At 53.2% G+C, this 26,041-nt stretch overlaps 1 protein-coding gene across 8 annotated transcripts in view; it reads left to right on the forward strand.

Moving 5' to 3' along the window:
* The window catches only part of EVI5L (ecotropic viral integration site 5 like), a 96,964-nt gene that overhangs the window by 63,021 nt on the left and 7,902 nt on the right, over window positions 1-26,041 (forward strand). For 6 of the 8 annotated variants that reach the window (XM_043533259.1, XM_043533260.1, XM_043533261.1 and 3 more), the window contains 6 exons: window positions 2,862-3,002; window positions 8,633-8,791; window positions 11,272-11,418; window positions 12,065-12,160; window positions 12,378-12,473; window positions 17,159-25,307. In XM_043533259.1, the coding sequence (XP_043389194.1) occupies window positions 2,862-3,002; window positions 8,633-8,791; window positions 11,272-11,418; window positions 12,065-12,160; window positions 12,378-12,473; window positions 17,159-17,482 (963 nt within the window). In that variant the 3' untranslated portion in view covers window positions 17,483-25,307. Of the gene's footprint in view, window positions 1-2,861; window positions 3,003-8,632; window positions 8,792-11,271; window positions 11,419-12,064; window positions 12,161-12,377; window positions 12,474-17,158; window positions 25,308-26,041 lie in introns of those variants that run through there. The other 2 variants (XM_037887756.2, XR_005223635.1) reach the window with 2 other exon arrangements.

Consider the following 26,041-nt stretch of genomic DNA (forward strand, 5'->3'; position numbering starts at 1 on the left):
CTGAGGTCACCCAGGGAAAGCTAGGAATTGAAGTTTCTATTATTATTATTATTATTTTATTTATTAGGTATAATACATAAGCATCTGTCATGGCCCAGGACCTCCTTGTGCCAGGTGCTGTACAAACACAGAACAAAAAGACAGTTCCTGCCCCAAAGTTTGAAATCTACTAAGTCTCAGTCTACCACCTTAATCGTAGGACCATCCTTCCTCTCTGCCTTGCAGCCTTGCTGTGATCTAGCCAGAGACTGGGCCTGAATAAACCCCCCTTATTCTAAGTCCTCCAGACATTGTGGGGGCTTGAAGTCTGATAACAGACCTGAATCTAAATACTGCAAAGGATCCCCGTCCTTATAGCAGGCTGAGCCGAATGTCAGATCCCCAACCCTCCACTTTTGGGGGTGGTCTGTCCAGAGCTGAATTTCTGTACCTTAAATCTAACCTCTAGCTTGGGCTGAGCTGATGCTGGAGCACCTCATCTTAACTGATCAGAGCTGTGAGAATCAAGTCCTCCCACCCTTTTAACACCCCGACAGGCCCTGAACCAGCCCTTCCTGTTGCAGCTTGCACTGCAACCACACTGGAGCAACCTGTGAGAAAGCCCATGGGGGCTTGGGAGCTCAAAGAATGACTCAAGGCCTCACCCTCCACCCAACACATCAGCGTGAAAACCCTGAGGCGTGGGGTGAGGAAAGAGCTGGACCATGCATAGCCACGTGTGTGACACCACTGCTGGGTCCCCATTTGTCCTAGGAACGAGATGCGCCCAGGGTTTATTTGACTAACGGATGTTGCAGTCTTACCAGACAGATGTGTGATTGCTCCATTCTAAGTGGGGTCATCACTTCCCCCCCTCTCCCATTACACACACACATCTGTCCTCTCTCCTGATAGTCCCATGAAGCAGAGGGAGACAGAGAAGCAGCTGCTTCTGCTCCGAACAGACCTCTTTGCACACAGTTGGTGGCAGGGTGGTGTTTTCTCACTGTTGATTGATATTACGGTTTGACCTACAGGCTGCAGTTGGTGACCAGGGCCCCATTGTGCCAGGCACTGTGCACACACAGCACTAAGATGTACAGCACCTAGCACAATGGGGTCCTGCTCCCTGCCTGCTCCCTGCCTGCCTACCGTGGTACACCAAAGAAATAATAACACCTGTCCCTGCTCCTAGGAGTTTGTCGTCTAAGTATAAGATGAGGGATGGCAGGTGGATACTGAGGGACAAGGGTGTACCTAGTGACACTTGAGCTAGTTATGATTAGTGGCATGACAGGAGATCAGTATGAGCCATGTTGCTGCTTGGAGTATTGAGCCCAGGCAGATGAAGGGGATGACTGTGATTGCCTTCTCATGATATGAACCCCAGGGTTCATGGTGGGTGCAGGGCCACTGGCCCCCCAGCACCAGTTCAGAAGAGATGAACTCGCAATCACCAAACTTTACCCTGCCCCCTCACGCCTCCCCTGCAGCTTCCAGCATGTGATTTCTGCTCCAGCAGAGGTGAGATAACACCTCATCTGATTGCTTTCCTGCTGAGCATGGGGGCGGTGTCTGAAACCCACTGGAAGCCTCCCCTGCCTGTGCGCTGTGTGTGAATCACTCAGCAATCACAGAGCTCCTTGGGTGGCTTTGTCTGCACTGGCAGCCAGAGCCTCCGCTGCTGTAAACAGGCACAGCTCTATGGACGGACTCCCATGGGGCAGCGCTGATTTATACCAGCCAGGGATCTGCCCCTGGGATTTCAGCCACTGGTTCAAACCCAGCATAAAGATTGTTTCCACCAGCACAGCTCACCCTGGTGTAAAGCCAAGATGAGCTGCACCAGTTCAAACCAGATCTGCCCTTGTGATCCGCACTGGTGCAGCTTCTCCAGGGCTGAAACCACAGTGTAGACGAGGCCTCAGCTCACTGCTCCCTACCGTGTTATAGAAAAGCCACTCGGTTGACCCCCCTTTCCAACAGTGCCCAAGGGGTGATGAGAGAGGCTCTGCTTGGGCTGTGCTAATGCCTGTCCTCTTTTCTTCTGTAGCTGGGGGTTTGCAGAGCGCGCTTAGCCCTGCTGCAGTTGTTATAGTCAAGAAGTGGGTATAAACGTGAGCCCCTTCTTGCTACCCAGGCTGGACTGTCCCTTTACAGCAACAGGGCTGTATGGACGCCAGTGGAATTCCACATTGTGAGCAGAGAGCAGGCCCCAGGTCTCCACCGCTGCTCCGATCTTCTCACTTTGTGCTGCTCTGGACAAATCCCAGGAGATATCTCCAGGGGAGCAAGCCAGAGCCTGTCCCATCTCCTGAACTGTCAGCCAGTGGTCTAGCTTCTCTAGAACAGCCACCATGTTGGGGACTGCGCTTCCAGCAGGGTCAGGGCGCAAACGTGGCTCTCTCTAGATGGGACCAGGTTGTGTCCCCACCATGCCAGGGCTAGAGCTGCCCATTAGGCCATGCTGCTGTCCCTTTTTGTCGGGAGATCCCAACAGTAGGAAGCTTGGAGCCACTTGGGATATCCTTCTTTGCCCTCTGCTTACAGCCGGGGTGGGAGTGCGGCCTGCTGAATATTAGGGGGTGGGGGTGGCCTTGCGGTCTCAGGGAGCTGCTTCCAGGAGCTAGCTGGGGGGTCACACAGAGCAGCATGTCACTCTGCACTCCAGCAGCACTTCCAAAGGCTCCAACCCTAGCCCCAAATTATATGAGTGCGCGGCTGTGGCGCTCGTTCCCTGCCCACACCCACCCATGGGAGCACCCTCAGTGCCCACAGAGCCTGGATGTGGAAAGGTGGGCAGCACAATGCAGTGGTCAGAGCAGAGAAGCCTGTGCTGCTGAGGTCCCAGTCTGACCCCCTCTGCCCCCACCTCCCTGCAGAAGAACAGCTCGCTGCCTGACGAGAACAACGTGGCCCGTTTGCAGGAGGAGCTCAAGGCACTGAAGGTACGTGAGGTGGCGGCACTGACCTCACTCAAGGAGCTACAGCTGCAGGTGAAGGAGCTCAATGACAGCTGGCAGGTAAAGCCCCTTTCCCCGTCGGCTCCACTCACCACCAGGCCAGCTACCCATCCCTGACCCCAGCACGTAGGCAGAGACAACCCTCCAACCAGTGATACATCTGATTAGCGATTATCTTTGAGAACTCATGGGTGAGGTCCCAGAGGACAGGAGAAGGGCTAACACAGTACCTATCTTTAAAAGGGGAATACAGAGGACCAAGGGAATGATAGAACACTCTGACTTTGGTACCTGGAAAGATACTGGAACAAACTAATAATCAATTTGTTAGCACCTAAAGGATAATAGGGTAATAAGTAATAACCAGCAAATTGTGCCAAACCAACCTAATTTCCTTCTTTGATAGGGTTACTGGCCTAGCAGATGCATGAAAGCTGTAGATATGATATTGTGACGGGTTAGACCCCCCCTTTGGGATGTCACCTGATGTACTGCTGTCTCACTGAGCCCCTCCTGTTCCACCAGCCTGGACTTCCTCTCCCTGTTTTGCTGAATGAGGCTCTCTGGCCTCTTGCAGCACACAAACACACAGGTAGGGCCCCACCCAGCTACAGACACAGACTGAAGTCAGCTCTGTGTGAGAGGATTCACCCAGCACTCGTGTGCACACCCCTTTTGGGGGAATAAACCCAAAATAATACTATCTTGCACTGAGGATTGCCTGCTATCTGGTGGGCGTTCCCCCAAGTACACACACAGTTGTAGTTGTTACATAGTCAATATTCCTAACTTCAGATACAGAAAGGATACATGCATACAAATTGGATAATCACATTCAGTGAATCATAACCTTTCCAATGATATCTTACATGAGCCATCTTGCGTAAAGTGTATCTTAGTCATGCCATATTTGTATCATCATATTTCTATGAAGAATATGGGGTGTAATGTCACAGATATATGTTGATTTTAGTAAGGCTTTTGACAATCTCACAAGGCATTCTTCTGAGCAAACTAAAGAAGGTCTAGATGAAATTGCTATAAGGTGGATGCACAAGTGGTTGAAAGACTGTAACTCAAAGAGTAGTTGTAAAAAATTCACTGTCAAACTGTATCTTGTGGGGCTCCGCAGTCAATCTTGGGTCCAGTACTAATCAATATTTTCATTACTGATTTGGATAATGGAGTGGAGAGCATGTTTATAAAACTTGCAGAAGTCACCAAGCACAAGGAAAGATTGTAAGCACTTTGGAGGACAGGTTTAGAATTGAAAATGACCTTGACAAATTTGTTGAAATCCAACAAAGACAAGTGCAAAGTACTGTACTTGGGAAGGAAAAATCAAATGCATAAATACAAAATGAGGAATCACTGGCTAGGTGGTGGTAGTGCTGAAACGGTTCTGGGGGTTATAGTAGACCTCAAATTGAATATGAGCCAACAGTGACTTTGAGGACATCAGTTACTCAGCCAGAGGTTATGGGTCTGTTACAGGAGCGGGTGGGTGAGGTTCTGTGGCCTGCAATATACGGGAGATCAGACTAGATGATCATGATGGTCCCTTCTGGCCTTAAAGTTTATGAGTCTACTCTGAGTCAAATGTGATGCAGTTACAAAAACAGCTCTCATCATTCTGGGGTATACCTACAGCAGTGTTGTATATCAGACATGGGAGGTAATTGTCCCCTTCTGCTCAGCACCTGTGCGGCCTCAGCTGGAGTCCTATGTCCCAGTTTGGGGCATCACATTTCAAGAAGGATGTGGACAAATTGGAGAGAATTCAGGGAGACCAACAAATAATCAAAGGTTTAGAAAACCTCACCTGTGAGGAATGGTTAAACTGGGCATGTTTAATCTTGAGAAAAGAAGGCTGAGGAGGGAGGGTGACATGATAACAGTCTTCAGATTTGTTAAAGGTTGTTCTGAAGAGGACGAAGATCAGTTGTTCTCCATGTCCACTGAAGGTAGGGCAAGAAGTAATCCGCTTAATCTGCAGCAAGGGAGATTTAAACTCTGGAATGGGCTTTCAAAGGAGGTTGTAGAATTCCTGTCATTGGAGATTTTTAAGAACAGGTTGGACAAACACCTGTCAGGGATGGTCTTGGTTTACTTGGTCCTGCCCCAGTGTAGGGGGCTGGACTAGAAGACCTCTCTAGGTCCCTTCCAGCCCTACAGTTCTGGGATTCTGTGATCCTCAGATCTGCCCCTCTGGGGCTTTTACTAGTTGAATCAGCTCAAAACTGGCCTGAATCTCAACCTGGAACAGGACCGTGGCAGGGGGTTAGAATCATAGGGTTAGAAGGGACCGCTAGGGTCACCTGGCCTAACCCTCTGCCAAGATGCAGGATTTGTTGTGTCTAAACCATCCCAGACAGGTGGCTCCAGCCTCCTTTTGAAAACCTCCAGTGAAGAAGCGTCCACAACCTCCTTGTTTGTCATAAATTTCCTTCATGGTGTCACAGGCTCGGGTATCTAGGCTCAAAGTGAGCTGGCTCCCAGGGTCACAGACCAGTCCACTTTCCCTCAAAGCTCAGCCTTAGGGGGTAAGAGCTCCCTTCACCCTCAGCAGATCTGTGCTTCAGTATGGAATGTCTTTCAGCTAGCCTGGGATGATCTGACAGAGCAGTGGGGGCGGGGAGTCGGAACTCCTGGGTTCTATCCCGGGCTCACAGAGCAACTATAGGCAAGTTCCTTCCCCTCTGTACGCCTTTCAGTGTGCCAGACCCCCTTTAGAGTCTCACTCTTTCACTAGAGTGAGCCACTCGGCCTCATTGCCTCCTTAGACCTCAGGGTCTTCAGCACTCCTGCTTCACTTCATGATCTCCCTTCAGTGAGTCCAGCTGAGATGAGCAAGCACCTGAGAGAGACTTGTACACTCAAAAGGAGCAGTAAGTGCACCGGACTCCCTCCCTTCAGCAGCTGCACTGACTCTCAGCCAGCATCGCAGAAGCAGTCAGGATTGGTAGATGTCTGCGACACAGCGTAGAAAGTCCTTGGTCAGCACACAGAACAGAAACGTACAGCCTGGTTCATCTTGGCCAGCCTGGAGTCCCAGCAAAGCAGTGCCCACCCTTGGCTCCTGCTCTGTCCCTCTGTGTCCTCCTTCCTTGTTCAAGTTCCTGGCTTGGCCCCTCCTCAGTCCCTTGTTCTCCAACTGGTCAAACTGGTCAAGCTGGCTTCCTGGGGAGGGTGTGGACCATCCATGGTCCTTTGTTGCTAGGTAGCAAATGTTCCAGTGTTTGGCTTTGCCGTTGTCTTCCCTGACTCTCCAATGACGGGCCAGTCCGCAGAGAGCCAGGCACCATTTCCACCTGTGTGGTAGCTTGCCCGAGAGTAAACAGCCCTTTGCCACCCCCAGATGACAATGCAGCATATAGGGGAAACTGAGGCACACACAGCATTCCTACAAAATATTACAGAGAATTCCCACGCTGTCACTTCTCTTCTCCCTTTGAGACTGAACTGAGCAGGGTCACTTTAACCAGTGACCTAGGGACGTTCGAACCCCCAATGTTATCCATAGATGCCGCAGCATCTTTCACATTTCCTTGGCAGCTGTTCTACCAGGCACTAGCAAGATTCATTTAGCACCCTTGCTAATCAATCAAATGTACTGTGCCCAATACACAAGTCAGTGCAGTTTCATGTCCTCACTCGGGTCTGGTCTGTTAGATGGCACCAGCAGGGCACGCATAAGGAGTTTTCATGCAGCTCTGTGCCCTTTTGCCATCCCAAAGTTGGGATGGGGTCCTGCCGGAGTGAGGGGTGCAATGAGCCCACATTCCTCCATGAGTCAGCCATCTTGGCCGCAAAGTGGGGTGCCTTTACCTCTTGGTTGGATTAGGGGGTGAGCCCTTGAGCCTTGGGTCTTCACCCAGTCACATCTCTGGGGCTCTGGTGTCCCAAGGTGTGGTGAGGCAGGGATGCAGGGTGTCCCAACCCCAGAGCTGTGCATATGCCAGGAGCCCATCTCCCCTCTTGGGGTCACCCTGTTGCCCCCACCCCCCGGACTGAGTCCTCTCTCGGGCCCTATTCTGGAGGGTTATGATTCGGGGTCTCTTGTTTAGGAAAACCCACCATGACCAGGGCCACATTCTGACCAGGGGTCTCTGTTAGCCAGCAGCAGCCTTCCAGCTGCATTACCCTTCTCTGGGGCTTCTCGCACCCCTGGACAGGGCAAACATGGCAGTTCTCCTTGTCACATCTCACATGTGGAGATGGGCGAGGTGACCCCTCTGCCCCACTCAGCTACAGGGCAGACAGGCAGGTGTCTTAAGCTTAGCAGCTCTTCCTTTGTGTTAGCAGCCAGGGGGGAAAACCCCTCCTCCCTGCCCACCAGGCTATTTGCATGTTCTATGACACCTTCATTCTGAGCCTTCTGGCTCCCTGGATTCAAGTCTTTGGCCACTACAGAAGCAGGGACTGGATCCTTGCTTAGAGTGATACAGTCATTTCCCAAAGGGTGTCCAAGGTGATATCCTTGGAGAACCCCAACTACCCCACCCCACCCCGATCCTTCCTATGTCCGCACAGAGACCTGAGCCACAGGCAGGGCAAATGACTTCACTTTTGGGACCTTCACCTAGGTTACACAGCCATTCAGCACTTCATGGGGTTGCACCACACATGGTTTGATGCAGTTTCTCTCTGACCCAGAATCTCTGCACCCCATGAATGTCTTCCCATTAGCCACAACTTGCTGCTCTCTATAGGGGTCAGATGTATCTAAGCACAGGAGAGGACAGCAGGACATATGTACTGGTGCCTGGATTGGGAGCCCCTCTGTCACTGTCCAGCGTGTCCCTGAGGGCTGACTACATGACTGCTTTCCTCCAATAGTTGAGTCACAGTTTGCCCCTGGAGCCTGAGCTCAGGGTGCTTTCCCGTTCGGACAGACGCTGATTTAGCCCCTCTGCCCTGGGCGTTGGCCAAGTTAACACTTTGAAGGTTCTGTTTGGCCACTCTTTCCTTACCCTTGGGCATTTTGCCCACTTATGCCCTGTTTTCCTACAGAAATTATACCGCAGGTCTCAGATGTCCCTTGGAGGAGGTCTCCGTCGGCCGTACCCCAACTTTGGGTTTTCCTGAGTCCCCTTCTGGGATGCTTCCAGGGGTTTCCTTTCCCAGGCTTAGGCCAGTCCCCTTTGGGTCTCTTCATACCCAGCCCTGCTGCCCACAAACTCATCTGCCAGCCAGCCTGCACATCACAGATCTTTAGGCTTTCTGTCCACTGACCACATTTTAAGCTCATAGGGACAGATCTCATAAAGTTTTTCCAACCCAACCAGCATGGTGAGCCCTGCACCCTTACCCCATTTGTGGAAATATTCTCCCATCAGGATGCTGGCTTTCATTTAGGTCACACCCTGGGTCTTTTGCACACCCTGAAACCTTTTCCTGTAAGCCTTAGGTCAATTCACACTTAAGCAGCAAAGCCGAATTGATTAGTTTCTAGTTCCCAGTGTCAACCCCATCCATCTGGCTGCACACTTCTATGGCTTTAGGATTGGCAGTGCGGGGATCATGACCTGACCTCGTGGGAGTGCAGTGGGGCAGAACGAGGCTTGAGAAGCGCTGTGGGACCCTGGTTGGAGGGGCCCATGCAGGCGAGGAGCAGGAGCTCCGCAGGTTGGTGCATGAATCCTGACATGGGGGCACACATTCACCCGGTGCACGCTCCACTCCCCTAGGCTCATCTGTCACGGACCGGTGGGCGCTGGAAGGAGTCCCCCCGCAAGAACACCATGAATGACCTCCAGGACGAGCTGATGACCATCCGCCTGCGGGAGGCCCAGGCCCAAGCCGACCTCCGCGAGCTGCGGCAGAGGCTGGTGGAGCTTGAAACCCAGGTGAGGCAGTTGGCAGGGTGACAAGCCAGCTGGGTCAGGAACGTTCCCATGGGAGATCGGCACACGGTCCCAATGTACCTCCGGGCGAGGACCCCTGACAGTGGGGAGAGGGGTGGGGTTGGGCTGCAGTTGTGTGGGTGATGGCTGTGGGGGAAGCATGCAGGTAAGGAGGGGGGGATGTTGTGGATGTATAAGGGGGGCTGCAGTTGAGGGGGGGATGTGTGTGGGGCGTGTACTATGTATAGAGAGGGTCGTGGGGCATGGGCAGTGCATAGGGAGAGGAATGTGTGCGGTGTATAGGGAGGGGGATGTGGATGGGGCATGGGTGGTGCGTAGGGACGGGATGTGGGTGGGGCATGGGTGGTACGTAGGGAGGGGGATGTGGGAGGGGTGTGTGGCGGTGCGTAGGGAGGGGGATGTGGGTGGGGTCTAGGGGGGTGTCACGGAGTCCCCGGGCGATGCTCTGGAACTGCTCCCTACGAAGCCAGGCAGGACTCTGGGGAAGTCTCCTTTCTGTGAGCAGACTGTCTTCAGGACACACAGCTCACACAGCTTCCACCTTCCTGGCTCTGACCTCAGAGCATTCAGCATCCTCTGCCCCTCCGTGCGCTTCCCACAGCAAGTCCACCCAGGCGGGGTCCTGGGGAAGCCAGAGGGTCCTGCCCCACAACTTCGCAGTCAGACCTGACTCTCAGCCAGCCAGTAAAACAGAAAGTTTATTAGACAACAGGAACATGGTCTAACACAGAGCTTGTAGATGCAGAGAACAGGACCCCTCAGCTGGGTCCATTTTGGGGGCAGTGAGCCAGACAACCACGTCTGCACTTCACTCCATGTCCCCAGCCAGCCCCAAACTGAAACTCTCTCCAGCCCCTCCTCCTCTGGGCTTTGTCCCTTTCCCGGGCCAGGAGGTCACCGGATTCCTTTGTTCTCCAACCTGTTAGCTCTCACCTTGCAGGGGGGAAGGGCCCAGGCCACCAGTTGCCAGGAAACAGGGTGTCGGCCATTCTCTGTGTCCAGACCCCTGCACACACCTGCCCTCTAGGGCTCTGCAATGATCAGACAGCCTTATCCCACCACCTAGACACTTAAGAACTGCATATGGGAAACTGAGGCACCCCCACAATATTCAGAGGAAACATTAAGAATAGTCCCACTTCGTAACAGGGGGGAATGTGGGCAGTGCACAGGGATGGGGATGTGGGCGCTGCGTAGAGAGGGGGAATGTGGGCGGTGTGTAGGCAAGGGGGTGGGGTACGGGCAGTACGTAAGGACAGGAATGTGGGTAGTGTGTAGGGAAGGGGGATGTGGGTGGGGTATGGGAGGGGCGTGGGGCATGTACTGTGTGTTGGGGGGAAATGTGTATCGTGTTCGCGGACTGCGGGGCGTAGTTCAGTATATTGGGGTGGAGACATGCACAGTGTGTGTGTATGCAGGGCATGCACAGTGTTGGGAAGTGGGTGGCTATGGGCTTGTACAGTGTGTTTGGGTCGGGAGGTGTGTACAGTGTGTTGGGTGTGGATGTGTGTGGAGCGTGTACAGTGTTTTGGGGGTGTGGATACGTGCGGGGCACGTACAGTGTGTTGGGGGTGTGGATGCTTGCAGGACGCATACACTGTGTTGGGGGTGGTGAGATTTGCAGGCATGAGCAGTGTGTTGGAGTATGTGGGCATGTCTAGTGTGTTGGTGAGTGAGTGTGTGGTGCGTATCGAGGGGTGTTGTGTGCACATGGAGTGTAATCCTGGAGTGTGGCCATACTGGGGGGTGCACTAAGGGGTGGCTGTTTGGAGCGGGTGCACTGGGTGATGATCGGAAGCTGGGGCTGGACAGTGGTGGATCACTTGCTAATTGCCCTGTTCTGTTCCTTCCCCCTGAAGCATCTGGCACCAGCCACTGTCGGCAGACAGGCCACTGGGCTAGATGGACCATTGGGCTGACCCAGTATGACCGTTCTTATGGGGATGGGAGTGCAGGTGGTGGGGACGTGTGTTGTGTGTGCATGGAGCAGAGCCATGGAGTGTGGGTGTGCATTGTGTAGGGGTGCAGTTGGGGTGGATGTTTGCAGGCTGGTAGTGTGCGTGTGGTGGGTATTGGGGGGGCTAGGGGAGTGGATGTGCCAATGAGGATTCAGTGGGGGTGCAATTGTGGGGCATGCTGAGTTGGGGGTGCTGCTATAGAGTGGGAGGACGCAGTTGTGAGGAGTGGGTGTGTATTGCATGTGCATGGAGATCAGTTATGGGTGTGTGTTCTGTGGGGGTGCAGTTGGGGGATGTGGGTGTTTGCAGGGTGGGAGTGGGGGTGCAGTTGGGGATGAGGGAGTGTATAGGGTGTTTACACACACACACACACACACGCGCGCGCGCGCCATGGAAGCTGTAGGGCTGGAACCCCATGTTTGCTGTGAGCGGGCATGGTGGAATGGCCTGTCACCTGAGCTTTGTTCCCTGTCTGTCTCTGCCTGTCTCTGCCCGGCACCCCAGGATCAGATTCACAGTAATCTGCTGAACCGGACGGAGCAGGAGTGCCTAGGGCTGCAGGAGAAGCTGCAATACCTCACTGCCCAGAACAAAGGGCTGCAGACGCAGCTGAGTGAGACCAAGCGCAAGCATGCAGAATCCGAGTGCAAGGTGAGCCCCAGGCTGCGGGGGCGGCCACAGCAATGCAGTGGGGACGGCCTGCTCCAGCCCAGGAAACTGTCCCTTGCCCTGCCCTGCCCTGCCCCACCCCAGCCAGCTCTGCTCTGCTCTGCTTGGCACTGGGTGAAATTCACCTGGCTGCTTTTCAGGGGCTAGGTGGCAAGAAGCCAGCACTGTCAGCCCCCAGGTGTGGCCTCCAGACAGTGAATCTAACAGCAGCTTGTGCAGAAATCCTCTCCCCAGACCTGGGATTCACAGCCCCCGATGTGCTGACTCAGGAACCCAAGGGGATGAGTTTGGGGGGCAGGGATCAGGTGGCCTACATCTGGGCTTCCCTTCCTGCTTTGAACACACCACCACCTGTGTAGACCTGGACCCAGCAGGACAGACATGGTGACGATGCAGCCCGTATGTGGGTGGAGGAGCTGTACCCCAAACTAACGCAGATGAATTTCCAGGCAGCAGAATCTGGGTGGTTTCTGCAGCTCTGTGACATGTTGGAGGCTCGTGGTGCTTTCAGCAGGGGCATGGCATATCCTCGAGCTGGGTCTTGGCGGATCCGAACCCTCCCCTTGCTGAGTCCTGTTGTTCCCCTGGCTGTTGCGCTGGCACTAACACCATGTGTTTGACACCGCAGAGCAAAGAGGAGGTGATGGCGGTGCGGCTGCGGGAGGCCGACAGCATGGCAGCCGTGGCAGAGATGCGGCAGCGGATTGCTGAGCTGGAGATCCAGGTGCGGGGAAATAACCAGCTCACCCAGACATGTGTATCTTTGTGAGCACAAAAACCACACTCCTGCTCCAGAGCCTGTCCTGATCCCAGCTGGGGGTCAGGAAGGGATCTCTGAGTGAGGTGGGAAAGGGAAACGGCTGTCACCTTGGCATCCCTGCCCCCATCTCTGTTCCCAGTCGCCTTTGGACCAAGCCTGACTCTCTCCCCACTCTCCACAGAGGGAAGAAGGGATGATCCAGGGCCAGCTGAACAACTCTGACTCCTCCCAATACATCCGGGAGCTCAAGGACCAGATTGATGAGCTCAAGGCTGAGGTGAGTGCAGTCCCCACCCCCAGTGCTGTGTTATGGGGGCAGAGAGCAGCTTATCAGGTTCCTCCTTGGCCAGGGTCCTGCCAGGCCATCTTGCTCCCCTGTGTCCGAGTTTAGACCTTGGGTGAATAGCAGTGTCCCTTCTTGCAGGATCCCTGAAACCACTTTCTGAATGGGGGATGCAGACCCAGCTTCCTTCCAGTTGATCCCTCCTCGGCACAGAGAGTAAATCCAGATCCAGGCTTTTGGGCTGGCCCACAGGAAATTGGGGCTGTTAGCAAATTTTTGAACTGGATCGAGCTCTGGATTTGGGGGATTTGGGACCTGGGCTCTTGTCTGCAGCCCATCTCTAGTTGCAACCCATATTATCACGACTCTCCTCTGTCTCTGCCTCATTGTATGCGTATGTAAGGCACCAATCCCATAGACTACTCAGCCCTCTGTGCTGCGTAGCACAGAGCTTTGGAAGGGCTAGGGAAAGGCAGTGCCCCTGGCTCAGACCTGTCCTTGCAAGCACCCTTTCTGCTGGTGACTTTTGGCTGCAAGACATGGGCGTAGTTTGGGAAGGGCATGGGGGGCGTGCCCCCCCCAAAGTGCAAGCCTCTGGCAGGTGTGAAATTTGGCCCCCATGCACAGTCCCATTGGCCTGGCTGGAACTGCCCTCCCAAATATAGAACTCAAACTATGCCTATGTTGTAAGAGCCAGGACAAAGGTGGCACAGTGGTTAGGACCTCGGGGAACCTGTGTTCAATTCCCTGGTCTGCCACAAACTCCCTGGGTGACTTCGGATAAGTTGCTTAGTCGCTCTATGCCTCTGTTTCCCTGTCTGTACAGTGGGGATGATAGCCCTGCCCCGCCTCACAGTGGTGGTGGTAGGATAAATGCATTAAAGTTCATGAGGTGCTCAGATACTACAGTGATGGGGCCACAGAAGAAGCCATATACTTATCCCACATCCCCAGTCCTATGTAGCTGAGCCAATAGCTGGCGGCTGTTTGTTCACCTCCACAGCTTCTACAGGTGGCTGGACACATCTCCTTCCCCATGAAAAGCCTTTGGCTTCATAAGAAAGGGAGGCGGGGGCGGGGGGGTGCAGTGAGGCGGCTGCTGCTGCTGCAGTGGATGGGGCAGAACATTCACTGGCATGCCCTGGTGGACGGCGGGGTGGACGTATCACCGCGCACAGTGGGGTTTGAAGGTCGTTGGTGCTGGGCTGTGGAGAGTGATCAGAATCCAGAGGGGCAGGGGGAAGAATCATAGAATATTAGGGTTGGAAGAGACTTCAGGAGATCATCTAGTCCAACCCCCTGCTCAAAGCAGGACCAAGACCAACTAAATCATCCGAGCCAGGGCTTTGTCAAGATGGGCCTTAAAAGCCTCCAAGGATGGAGATTCCACCACCTCTCTAGGTAACCCATTCCAGTGCTTCACCACCCTACTTGTGAAATAGTGTTTCCTAATATCCAACCAACACCTCCCCCACTGCAACTTGAGACCATTGCTTCTTGTTCTGTCATCTGCTACCACTGAGAACAGCCGAGCTCCATCCATCCATTTGATAGGCTGCTATCAAATCCCCCCTCACTCTTCTCTTCTGCAGACTAAATAAGCCCAGTTCCCTCAGCTTCTCCTCATAAGTCATGTGCCCCAGACCCCTAATCATTTTTGTTGCCCTCCACTGGACTCTCTCCAATTTGTCCACCTCCCTTCTGTAGTGGAGGGACCAAAACTGGACATAATACTCCAGGTGTGGCCTCACCAGTGCCAAATAGAGGGGAATAATCACCTCCCTTGATCTGCTGGCAGTGCTCCTATTAATACAGCCCAATATGCTGTTGGCCTTCTTGGAAACAAGGGCACACTGCTGACTCATATCCAGCTTCTCATCCACTGTAATCCCCAGGTTCTTTTCTGCAGAACTGCTGCTTAGCCAGTTGGTCCCCAGCCTGTAGCGGTGCATGGGATTCTTCCTTCCTAAGTGCAGGACTCTGCACTTGTCCTTATTGAACCTCATCAGATTTCTCTTGGCCCAATCCTCCAATTTGTCTAGGTCACTCTGGACCCTATCTCTACTCTCCATCGTATCTATCTCTCCCCCCAGCTTAGTGTCATCTGCAAACTTGCTGAGTGTACAATTCATCCCATCATCCAGATCATTAATAAAAATGTTGAACAAAACCGGCCCCAGGACCGACCCCTGGGGCACTCTGCTTGCTACCAGCTGCCAACTAGACATCAAGCCATTGATCACTACCCGCTGAGCTCGACAGTCTAGCCAGTTTTCTATCCACCTTATAGTCCATTCATCCCATCCATACTTCTTTAACTTGCTGACAAGAATACTGTGGGAGACGGTATCAAAAGCTTTGCTAAAGTCAAGATATATCACATCCACCTCTTTCCCCATATCCACAGAGCCAGTTATCTCATCATAGAAGGCAATCAGGTTGGTCAGGCATGATTTGCCCTTGGTGAATCCACGTTGACTGTTCCTGATCACTTTCCTCTCCTACAAGTGCTTCAGAATGGATTCCTTGAGGACCTGCTCCAAGATTTTGCTGGGGACTGAAGTGAGGCTGACCAGTCTGTAGTTCCCCAGATTCTCCTTCTTCCCTTTTTTAAATATGGGCACTATATTTGCCTTTTTCCAGTCTTCCGGGATCTCCCCTGATCGCCATGAGTTTTCAAAGATAATGGCCACTGGCTCTGCAATCATATCAGCCAACTCCCTCAGATGCATTGCATCTGGCCCCATAGATTTGTGCATGTCCAGCTTTTCTAAATAGTCCTTAATCTGGTCTTTCACCACTGAGGGCAGGTCACCTCCTCCCCATACTGTGCTGCCCAGTGCAGCAGTCTGGGAGCTGACCTTGTCTGTGAAGACAGAGGCAAAAAAAGCATTGAGTACTTCAGCTTTTTCCACATCCTCTGTCACTAGGTTGCCTCCCCCATTCAGTAAGGGTCCCACACTTCCCCTGACCACCTTCTTGTTGCTAACATACCTGTAGAAACCCTTCTTGTTCCCCTTCACATCCCTTGTTAGCTGCAACTCCAATTGTGCCTTGGCCTTCCTGATTACACCCCTGCATGCTTGAGCAATATCTTTATACTCCTCCCTAGTCATCTGTCCAAATTTCCATTTCTTGTAAGCTTCCTTTTTGTGTTTAAACTTGCTGAAGATTTCGCTGTTAAGCCAAGCCGGTTGAACGCAGTATAGATTCGCTCCCGGGACTCTCGTACTAGTGTCTTTGTGGCAGACCTCAGCCACCTACGCATGGTGAAGTCGAGTTGAGGAACAGCCTGTGACTAAGGCTTCCAAGTCACTGATTTTCAGGGGAGCTGATAGAGATCGGAGGTATGCTTCTGAGTCAGCCAACCAGCACCTTCAGCAACCCCCAGGACAAGCCTATATGGGGAGCTGGGCTCAGCAGAGACTCTAGCAGCTGCTCTGTCACGCACAGATCTTGGTAGGCTGGAATCTGACAGCGCCTGGCATGATGGGTCCCCAATCTCAGGCAGGGTGTGGCAGCGCCCAACACAACCAGGCCCCAGTCTCAGGCAGGGTCTGCGCAGTGTCCAGCACAAGGGGCAGGGACCCTAGTCTTGCTCGGGGTCCATGCAGTGCCTAGCACAGTGGGACCCTGGCTCTGGTTGAGGCCTCTAGATGCTACCATAATTCAAACAACCCTGATGTCTCCTGTCCCTAGTCTGATGCCTCACCTGCTTGGCCATGCTCGCTATCTGTCTGAGTTCTCTGATTCTCCGTTAACCTGTGCTTGACTGCTTTGCTGCCAGGAGGCCTAAAGACTTTTGGGATTCACTGCTCGGGGAGGCCTGTCTGTCACGGTGTCACCCGGTGTGATGCTTTGTACGCTGAATTGTCAATTTCCCAGGTGACCGAGGTTTCTGGACTGCATTGGGCCAGATCCTCAGCTGGTGTAAATTTCTGTAGCCCCATTGACTCCAGTATAGCAATGCTGATTTAAACCAGGTGGGGATATTGACTCCCATAGAGCTCTGCCTGTTTAGACCAGCTGGGGATCTGGCTGTACATACTGAATCATAAAGGCAGCACTTGTCACTGCTGGGGATCTGAGTCAAAGCACTTTGGAAAGAGGAATGAATTCAGCCTCACAACCCCACCCTGGGAGGTGGGACAGCATTATTAACCCCTTAACAGACAGGGAAACTGAGGCACAGACAGGGCATGTGACTTGCCCAAGGTTGTGCAGAGCCAAGAAATTCTCGATGTCGAATTCCTCAAGATCAGCTCTGTGGGTAAGCAGCCATCCTCCATCAGCCGTCCTCCTCTGCCCCACACTGGGGAGCTGTCTCTGCCCTATGCTGCATGGGGCCATCTCTGCTCCTCCCACTCCCCAGAGCTCCCTCTGCCCCATACCGGGAGGGGCTGTCTCTGCTCCTCCTCCCCCCAAGCTCCCTCTACCCCACACTGGGAAGAGGTAGTCTCCATAAATATAACCCAGTCAGCCCTCTGCTCCCTCCTTGAGGGAGCTGTCTGTACACCCTTTTGTCTCTGAGGGATTGGACAGCCGGATCCCCCAGTGTATTTCTGAGCTCCATCGTGCCCTGCCCCTCCCCATCCAGGCCAGCCAGGCAGGGCTGGCAAGGGTGCATGCTCCAGCCCTGTCACTGCTGTTCCTCACCTCCGGTTCCCTGTGCCCTCCAGATCCGGCTGATGAAGGGCCAGAAGCCCTTCGAGGACTCCATGGGCTTTGATGGCATCCACATTGTGAGCCACCTGGCAGTGGACGAGGACTCGCTGCACTCCTCAGATGAGGAGCTGCTGACCAACCCCATGGTGGTGGGCGCGCTGCAGGACGTGCTGTACCCACTCTCACCCTGCAATGCCCGCTTCCTGCGGGGCACGGAGAGCTCCGGCAAAGAGAGCGATGGCTCCACGGACAGTGAGCCCGAGGACCCCACCTCCACCGCTGAGGCTGATGGCGAGATGGAGCCGCAGATCATCTTCGGAGAAACCCTCAGCAAGTGAGAGGAGATGCCGATGCCAGGGGGATCCCCCCCTCCACCAATCGGGCACTGAGCGGGCAGCCTGGAGAGAAGAGACTCCTCTCCTTGGCGCTCTCAGTAGCAGCAGGTGGGGGAGATCATAGACCCAACATGATGGCTGGACTTAGAGAGCATTGCACGTCTGCTGCCATGCGGGGACAGCTCTCCAGCCGGCCTGTGTTATACAGAACCTCTTGATTGTTGTCTGCACTGCCTTTCTCCTGCTCTGTCGTCACCGGTAGTTACACTCCGACTCCATTGAGTAACCCTTGTTCACCCAACCCCACCCCCTAATGCCTCCTTCTTGTATTGCCCTTTCCCAAAAGTTTGCACACTTGAGAACTCAGCTCAGTGTCATCCTGAGCGGGTGTGGAAGCGGCAAGGCCGCTGGATATCCAGGCCCAATGACCATCCGCCTGGTCCGAGCACCTGTGGGCAACTGGCCAACAAACCATTCCCTCCCCTCCACACTCAGAGGGCAGGAAATTGGGTCTCTCTTCCTTTTATTTAAATGCATGTCCCTGATGATCCCGAGAGCATCTGCTCGGAGAGGGGAGAGTTGGAGGCCTTCATATCCCTATTCTCAAGGGAGCTCTCCCCAGGATGGGAAGGGCCCAGCGCGGGGGATTCTGGATCGAGGAGCCTGCTTGGTTACGTGAGATATTATATTTTATTTTTGTTCTCCAGATGTTATTTATTTAAACTGTTATGATGCCAACTGGGCTCCCCTCGGGGAGCTCCATACTAAGCTTTAAGTTCTAGGAAATTACACTGACCATTATTGTGTCATAAGGAAATCTAGGGGAGCAGCGTTCTGCCCTGCTGCCTTCCTGTCCTCCATCCGTAATGGAGCTGCGCTCTCAATCTCCTGCACAGTTAAGTTCTCCAGAACGTGTTGTAATTGTTCCCTTTCTCTTCTGCTCCATATGGCAAACTGCAGGGTTTCCAGCTAAATTCCTAACCTCCCTGTCTGGAGAGGGCTATGTGGAAACAAATCCCCTAGGAGAACCTTTCTTACTCTACCCAGAGAGCCACCTTAAACCTCGTGTCCCTACCAAGATCTGTCTGGTGCACAGCAAAGGTGCCCGGTAAGCAAGAGCAGTTTCGGGAGGAGCCTAGAGAGAAGTCCCCAGCCAGGAATCATCTGGAGAAGGTTTGTTTCTATGCATGATGGGGCTTCACCTCCCTCAGCCAGCCTGGCCTGTGTTTCTCTGAACTGGCTCTCCCAGCTCTGCAGCTGGCACCATGTGTCCGTACCGTTTCAGTAGCCCCGTGAGATGCCCTCCAGTCTGCCAGAGCAGTAAGGAGATTTGGAGCGATGGATGGACGGCATGCACGGCTCAGCGAGCCCTGGTCAGATGATGGAAATGCCAGCTCCTTGGAGTAGCCCTTAATAGAGAGCTCAGCTCCTAATCAGAGAGAAACCCAAGCTGCTTATCTCCAAATAGGCCACCTTGGGCCAGAATTGCTGAACCATTCACCACTTCGAAGCCTGCCCTGGTGATCAGGCAGCAGGTGAAGCAGCTTCCTTGGGATGGAGCCAATCTGCAAACATGATCCCCCTTGAAGGAATTTTCCAATAAAGTGCAGCCTGCCGTGCTCCCACCTTGGCTAGCTACATCGTTCTTGGCAACAGTGCCCATCAAGTATCATTTGTGTGGAAGAGCTGGCCAGGCCCACCACCACAGCCCTTCACCCAAAGAGCTTTGCTTGCAGTCAGCAAGCCAGCTGCTCAGCTGGTGCAAATCCCCCAAGCTCTGCTGCAGTAAATGGCGCTACACTGATCTACACCAGCACAGGAGCTAGTCCATTCTGTCTACAGCTCTGACTCCTAATTTCCAGTGTCGGGCTCTGCTTCCCTCACTACGAAACGGTCCAGATTGTGCTTCCATTTGTTTGTGACAGAGTCAGTCTTGCATCACTTCCTGGCGGTGGAGAGATGCCATGGAGCTGCAAGCCCCTGAGCCTGTAGTGTCCGTTCATTTCCACCCCCTCTGTGCAGCAGAAACACAGCTCCATTCCAACGCCCTTCGAGGAGCACGGGTGGAAAATGGAAGGCGAGATCTCCAGGAGTGGCTGCTCCCAGCAGGGATGGAAGATCTCGGGTGGCTGGGATGAAGGCTGAGTTTTCCAGGCACCTGGATGGCAGACGAAGGCCGTGGGGCTCAGGACCAGAGTTCACGTGGTGCTGGGACATGGCGGGAGGGCCCCTTTGGGGCCATTGTCGTGTCCCTGGGAGAGACTGATGCTGCTAGGCACAAATGGCCGCTTTAAAACCTTGAGCGCATGGGGTGCATTGTTGCCCATTGGCTGTTCTATTTATGGAGGGTACCAGCCATCGAGAGCAGCCTGTGCGCAGACCTGCTCAGGCAGAGAGAAGCAGAATGCTGGAAGGGGTGTGGAGCTGGCTGGATCCATCAGTCCCTGTGGAGATTATCTGGCTTGCTCTCTTATGGAGTTGAGTTTTATTTCCTTTCTTTCTTTCCCATCCTGCCCCTGCTTTACACCCTCCTCTTATTTCCCTTCTGCTCTCTGAATTCAATAAACCCGGACATCCAGCAGCTGAGGAAAAGCCATTCCCACGGGTGGCTTTGCCTGATTTCCTCTCCGGCCGATTGCAAATGTCACTTTCAATGCACTGTATACCTCCAACCCTCCCCTGCCAATAGGTATTTTCATAGCTTTCCCCTTCCCTGCTGGTGTATTAAGTTCACTCGGTCTGTTTCCAAAGGAGGGATGCCTTGGACCTCCCAGCTTGGCAGAACCTTCCCCCATATCCTAAACCTTCCCCTTCTGAGATGGAAAACAGCCCCAGTGGACCTGAATGCTTGGATTGAGCCCCTCACTGGCCCACTACGTCACTGGACTGGAGTATTATGTATACTTATATAAATATGCCTGGGAGAGGCTTTGGTTGGGTATTTATAATCTGTATATTTTAATATATATATTATATATATACATGCTGCACTGTATTGCCAAATTCTTGTGATACCTCTCCCCCTTCCTCCTCCCTCCCCCACAGAGAGCAGCAGCATCCCACATGAGCTGAGGGTGATTAACATGCAGGCCTTTCTCTGCCATTGCCTTTAGCTCCAGATGCCACTTTCCTATGCTGGGGGCCCTGTTTACAACAGAAGATGGCTTGTGAATCCATTTGCTGGTTACGGAGCTGGTCATACGCGCCACTTCGTTATTTTATTTATTCTGTATAGCACCAGACGAGGACTAGCAGCTTCAGAGAGCGGCCTGAAGGCACGAGCCCTCTGGAAATAAGGGATTGATTTGGAGCTCCTTCCCCCATTGGTTGATTTCAGTGGAGTTGCTTCAGATTAACGCTGGAATAACAGATCAGAATCTGTCCCATAGGGCCAAGTCCTTCCTGTACTCGGCATTTACCTGGGCCTTACCCAGTCAAGGAGCTGAGAGCTTTGCCGAAGGAAAGGCTTTGGCATTTGGCTCCTATTAAAGGACTTCCAAAGTACTACAGCTGGGAGCAGTGCCGGGGCCACAGCTGGAGGATTCAGGGTAGCAGCTGTGTCAGTCTGTATCTGCAAAAAGAACAGGAGTACTTTTGGCACCTTAGAGACTAACAAATTTATTTGAGCATAAGCTTTCGTGAGCTACAGAGGACACTGTACTACTTCTACTACTAAGAGCAGTGTGTCTGCACCAGATCCATAGCTAGTGCAAATCGGCATAACCCCATTGACCCCAGTGCACTTACGCTGATTTACACCAGCTAGGGATTTAGCCTGTTGGCTCTAGCACCGTGACACTAACTTACACTAACTGGAGATCTGGCCCTCAGTACTTAGGCAAAACATGTCTTTGAAATCAGTGGGAGTTTTCTAGAGTATATCCTGAGTAAACTGAGTAAATCGTTCACGGTCTCTGGCTTTGGCTCTTTGACTTCGCTGGGAATTTTGCTGTAGTCAGGATCAGGCCCTTATTTTCACACCCTTTCCGAGAAGACAGTCCCCTTTGGCAGGTTTATCACGTTCTAGCAGAGACTTCGCACGTCGCACCTTGCAATTGGGTGTGACCCTGCTGTAGGGAGCAGACACTAGCCCTGCTCTGCTCTGCTGGAATCCTGTCCCCACTTAGACACACACAGTGGTTTCAGTGGGATCACACTGGAGTTAGTAATAGCAGAATCTGGGGTACAGGACGAGTGGGCTCCAGATGCCCCCTTTCCTCTTGCATGCCCACTTCCACAGCTACACACTGAGCAGTCAGGTGTTCAGGACCGGCTCCCTGCCCACCGCCACCCCCCATAAGGAATCAGCTCTCAGGGAGACCCAGACCCTCCCTAGGACATCATCCCAACCACAGAGGTGCTGGGCCATGAGGAAGCAGGGTGGGGTAATATCATTCCCTGGAGGTGGCATGAGCTGACTCCCAGTTTAGCACCCCTTCTTCTTGCACAGCTGGTGGGGGAGGGACTCTTTGATAGGGGTGCTGCCTGCAGCCCACAGGAGGTCCCTGGTTCAAGTCAGCATTGCAGCAACCTGCATGAACAGAGGGCCAGATTCTGCCATTGCTGAGTCCCATGCAATGCCACTGAAATGGGTGAGACTGCGTGGGTGTAACCACAAGCTGGATTCCAGCCCAGCAGAGTCTGCTGCCTACAGCAGGCCACTGGGTTACTCCTTGACTGCCCTCCCCCCAGGGCTGGACCTGGAGAAGAACTGCAAGGCGTGGTTGGCCACCCGCTTTCTGCCCCCACTGCTGTCGGTGGAAATGCCCAGCCAGAAGGCGTCAGAGCAGAATATTGTCCAGACTCCCTAGTAGCCTTGGACACAGTCTACTCTAGGCAGACCCTTGGTTGCATCAATGGCAGCATGTCGCTGTTCAGCCTGGTCCCTCACCCCACACCCTTCGACACATCCATACACCATGTCCCCAGTAGCAATGTATCCTGGGGCTCCCGCTCCATAGCGCAGGGCCATACGGCTTGGGAGCATGGGCTTCTTACAAATGACGAAGTTGTGCACTGTGGGGTGACTTGGTAGGAAGGCTCTGGGTGGCTTTCCATCCACCATAGACAGGGCCAGTTCAGCTGCAGGTTCCTTCCCAGGCACTCCATGCAAGCGGGGCATCAGGGTCTCAGCTGGCTCTTCTGTGTGGATAAGTGGTGCCAAGTTCAAGGCATCGGAGAAGGCGTTTTTTGAAGGCTCCCATTGCCTGCAAGGGAGTTTGCTTGATGTGTTGCTATCGCTCCGTGACATGGACAGAGCCTGTAAATCCCACCTGCAGTGCTGGCTACTATGGCACGTGGAAAGGTTTGGATCATGACTAAAGCAAACTAAACTGAGTTTAGAAGGGAAAATCCACTGCCTCCCCAACTCCCTGCGGCTCTGGCGAGGCTCATTCTCGAGCTACTTATGTTGGGGGTTTTGGTTTTGTTTGTTTGTTTTTTTCCTGTATGATTTTTGAGTAGCAACTAAAACAAGGTGCCTAAAGGTGACCTGCTGTGTGCTCTGTAGTAGGCTGCAGCCGCCTAGATCCGAGAAGGCAGCATCCAGGGCGGCAGGGCACGCCTGCTTGCTGACACTCACGCATGCCCGCCCCTCCCCGGCAAGAGCGTAAGTACAGCTCAGCACACCATGGGCAAACCTCAGCCAGACATTTCACTCTTGTTGCCTCTAACCTGGCAGCTTTGGTCCCCTTGCTGCTTCTTCAACTGCCTGCCCGCTGCAAGGATCCATCTTCCTCTGACGTAGCTGGGACTGGCCAGTTGTAGACAGCACTGGATAGACCGTTAGGTTGATCCACTCTGGCAAGCCCTTTGTTTAGCACAGCCAGGGTTGCGGGGCAGGCTGCAGGCAGCGCCCATGTGGATGCATAGATAGGGAGTAGGTGTTGAGTAGCTGTTGTGGGGGGGGCTTCACCTGAACTCTGTCCTTTAGGGAGGGAGAGGCATGGTCTAGTGGGTAGACTCTGGGACTGGGAGCCCGGTGTCTCCTGTGTTCCCGTCCCAGCTCTGACTCCAGATCGTGCAATGCAAGTCACTGCCTCCTCCTTTCTGCCTCAGTTTCCCCATCTGGTGCCAGGATGGTCAACTAGTTATGTTTGTAAAACATGTGGAATGTGCTGGATGAAATATTATTAGGTGTACTATGGCAGTGTCTAGGGGCCCTAACTGAGGTCAGGGCTGCAGGGTGCTGCACAGACACAGTAGAAGAGAGCCCCTTTTCTAAAGAGCTTACAGTCTAGATAGACAGGATGGAGGGTGGGAGGGAAACTGAGACCCAGAGAAGGGAAGGAACTTGCCCAAGGTCACCCTGTAGGATAGTTCAGAGCCGGCTTTAAACTGCTACTAATTTATTGAGTGCGGGACTCGGAGAGAAGGGGAAGCAAACTTAGAGCCTGAAAGTTCAGCCTGGACTCCCCCAAATTTGGGGGCACTTGGAGCTAGGGCTTGGGTTCAAATCCACCTCTAGGAAACACATTTTGTGACACCCCCGAAGTTGGAGAAGCCTCAACATTTAAGAGCAAAAATGTCAGAGTTTCTACCACTCAAGATCTCCTGCCTGTCCATAGAGGCTGTAAAGCCACTGTGCTGTTGGGGCATTAACAGCTCCCACACAGCCCCCTCCAGGTCTGCCCTACTTCTTAGCGGACAGTCCCGCAGAGGGCAGACCCAGAGAAAAAAGGCCCACAGAGTGACCAGGACCAGCCAGGATCTGTGTCTAGGACTCAGCTGTCACATGGATTGACACAGGTTCAGTCTCCCCACCTGGCTGCCAGGGAATAACTAGGACCTCGCCATGCCCAATCCCCATGCTGAGTAAGGAGCGGTGCTGATGGGAGCCAGATGGGAGACCCTGGGGGCCAGGAAGCAGAGAGCTCAGAAGATTCAATGGAGGAGATCATAAGGAGTTACATATTCCAAGGACAGAGGGGACCATTGTGATCGTCTAGTCTGACCACCTAGATAACAGGTCAGAGACCTGCCCCCAATAATTCCTAGAGCAGAGCTTTGAGAAAAGCATCCAGCATTGCTTTAACGATTATCTGCGATGGAGAATACACCACGACCCTGGTAAATGGTTCCAATAGTTCCTCTGCGAGGCAGGGGAAACCCCCAGGACAGGTGAGGTTAGACCAGGGGATGTTGGCCGGTACTCAGACATAGAGATCGCTCACCCACTATGGATCAGCAATCACGGGACTGATCCCTAGGTGGTGTGAACCAGCATTGCTCCATAGGAGTCAATGGGCCAGATCCCCAGCTGATGTACGTTGGAGTCGCACTGGAGCTGCAAAGCTCCACCAACTGTGGAACTGGTCTCTCCAGAGAAAGTAACCGTGAGATGCGAGTGAGACTGAGGAGGGGACCTGGCAGGGCTTCCCACCAGTGGGTGGAGTCATTACCGACACCCCACCCCACAGGGAATCCAACACACCCGGGCGCCTCCCTCACTGGCAATCAGCGTGCAAAGGCATGTCAGATCGGTGCCACCTCCTTGGCTTGGATGCTGCCTTCCTGCGAGGTGCGCGAGCTCAGCTGTGGGGAAGCCCGTTTGGCTCCATATCCAAGAAGCGCACTCAGGTTGCAGTGAATTTTGGTTCATTTTGATGGTACTGTAACTGCCGCCCGACGGTCTGACCACTCCCAAACTCGTGTGTCTGGTGTATCCGTGTAGCGATGACCCCTCCTCCTCCTCTCTGACTGTAACCTTCGTCCTCTTCAGCCCATGCCCATTTTAAAAAAAAACTGACTTGTGCAAAAAACATCTGTACTTTCAAAAAAAGAGAGAAAAACCATCAAAAACAATAAACTATTTACACTGTCTTACTAACTCTGTGCCTCTGGGCTCTGTAGGGCGCTTCTGTTCCAGGCATGGCCGGGAAGGCTGGGAGGTCAGCACCTCTTCCGGAGCGCATCTGGAAAATGTCAGCGTGTTAAAAATATTCACAGATTGACCAGAAAAGACTATTGTGATCATGTAGTCTGGCCAATATAACATAAACCACATAGACCCTCGCCCAGTGACTCCTGCAGCCAGCCCATAGCTTGTGGTTGAGCTAGAGCACGCGCGCACACAGAGAAAGATACAGCCACTCTTGAGTCGGTCTTCCAAGTGATGGAGAATCCACTGCACCTCTTGGGAAATTGTCCCAGTAGTTCGTTTCCTTCTCCATTAAAATGCACATCCTATTTCTAGCCTGGATTTATCTAGCTTCAGCTTCCAGCCAGTGGATCTTTTCTGCCTTTGTACTCAGGGTTGGGAGAAGGCTGCTCTTACGACCAGCAGCCAAAGGCATCACGCAGTCCAGTGGCTGGAATTTAAAGCCAGACAAATATATACTAAAAATAAGGTGCAAATGAGGAGAGGGGTGACTGACCACCAGAAATGACCTGGGGGCAGGGTGGATTCTCCAGCACTTGAGCGGAAGTGTTTTTCAATGAGCTGCGGTAGCTCAAGCACAAGATATGGGCTGTGTGCTGGGAGCCCTGGATGAGTTGCTCTCGCCTAGATTATGCTGGAGGGCAGACATTGAGCATAGTGGCCCCTTCTGGTCTTAAACTCTA

This window comes from Chelonia mydas, chromosome 20, assembly GCF_015237465.2.
Source record: "Chelonia mydas isolate rCheMyd1 chromosome 20, rCheMyd1.pri.v2, whole genome shotgun sequence".
NCBI lineage: Eukaryota > Metazoa > Chordata > Testudines > Cheloniidae > Chelonia > Chelonia mydas.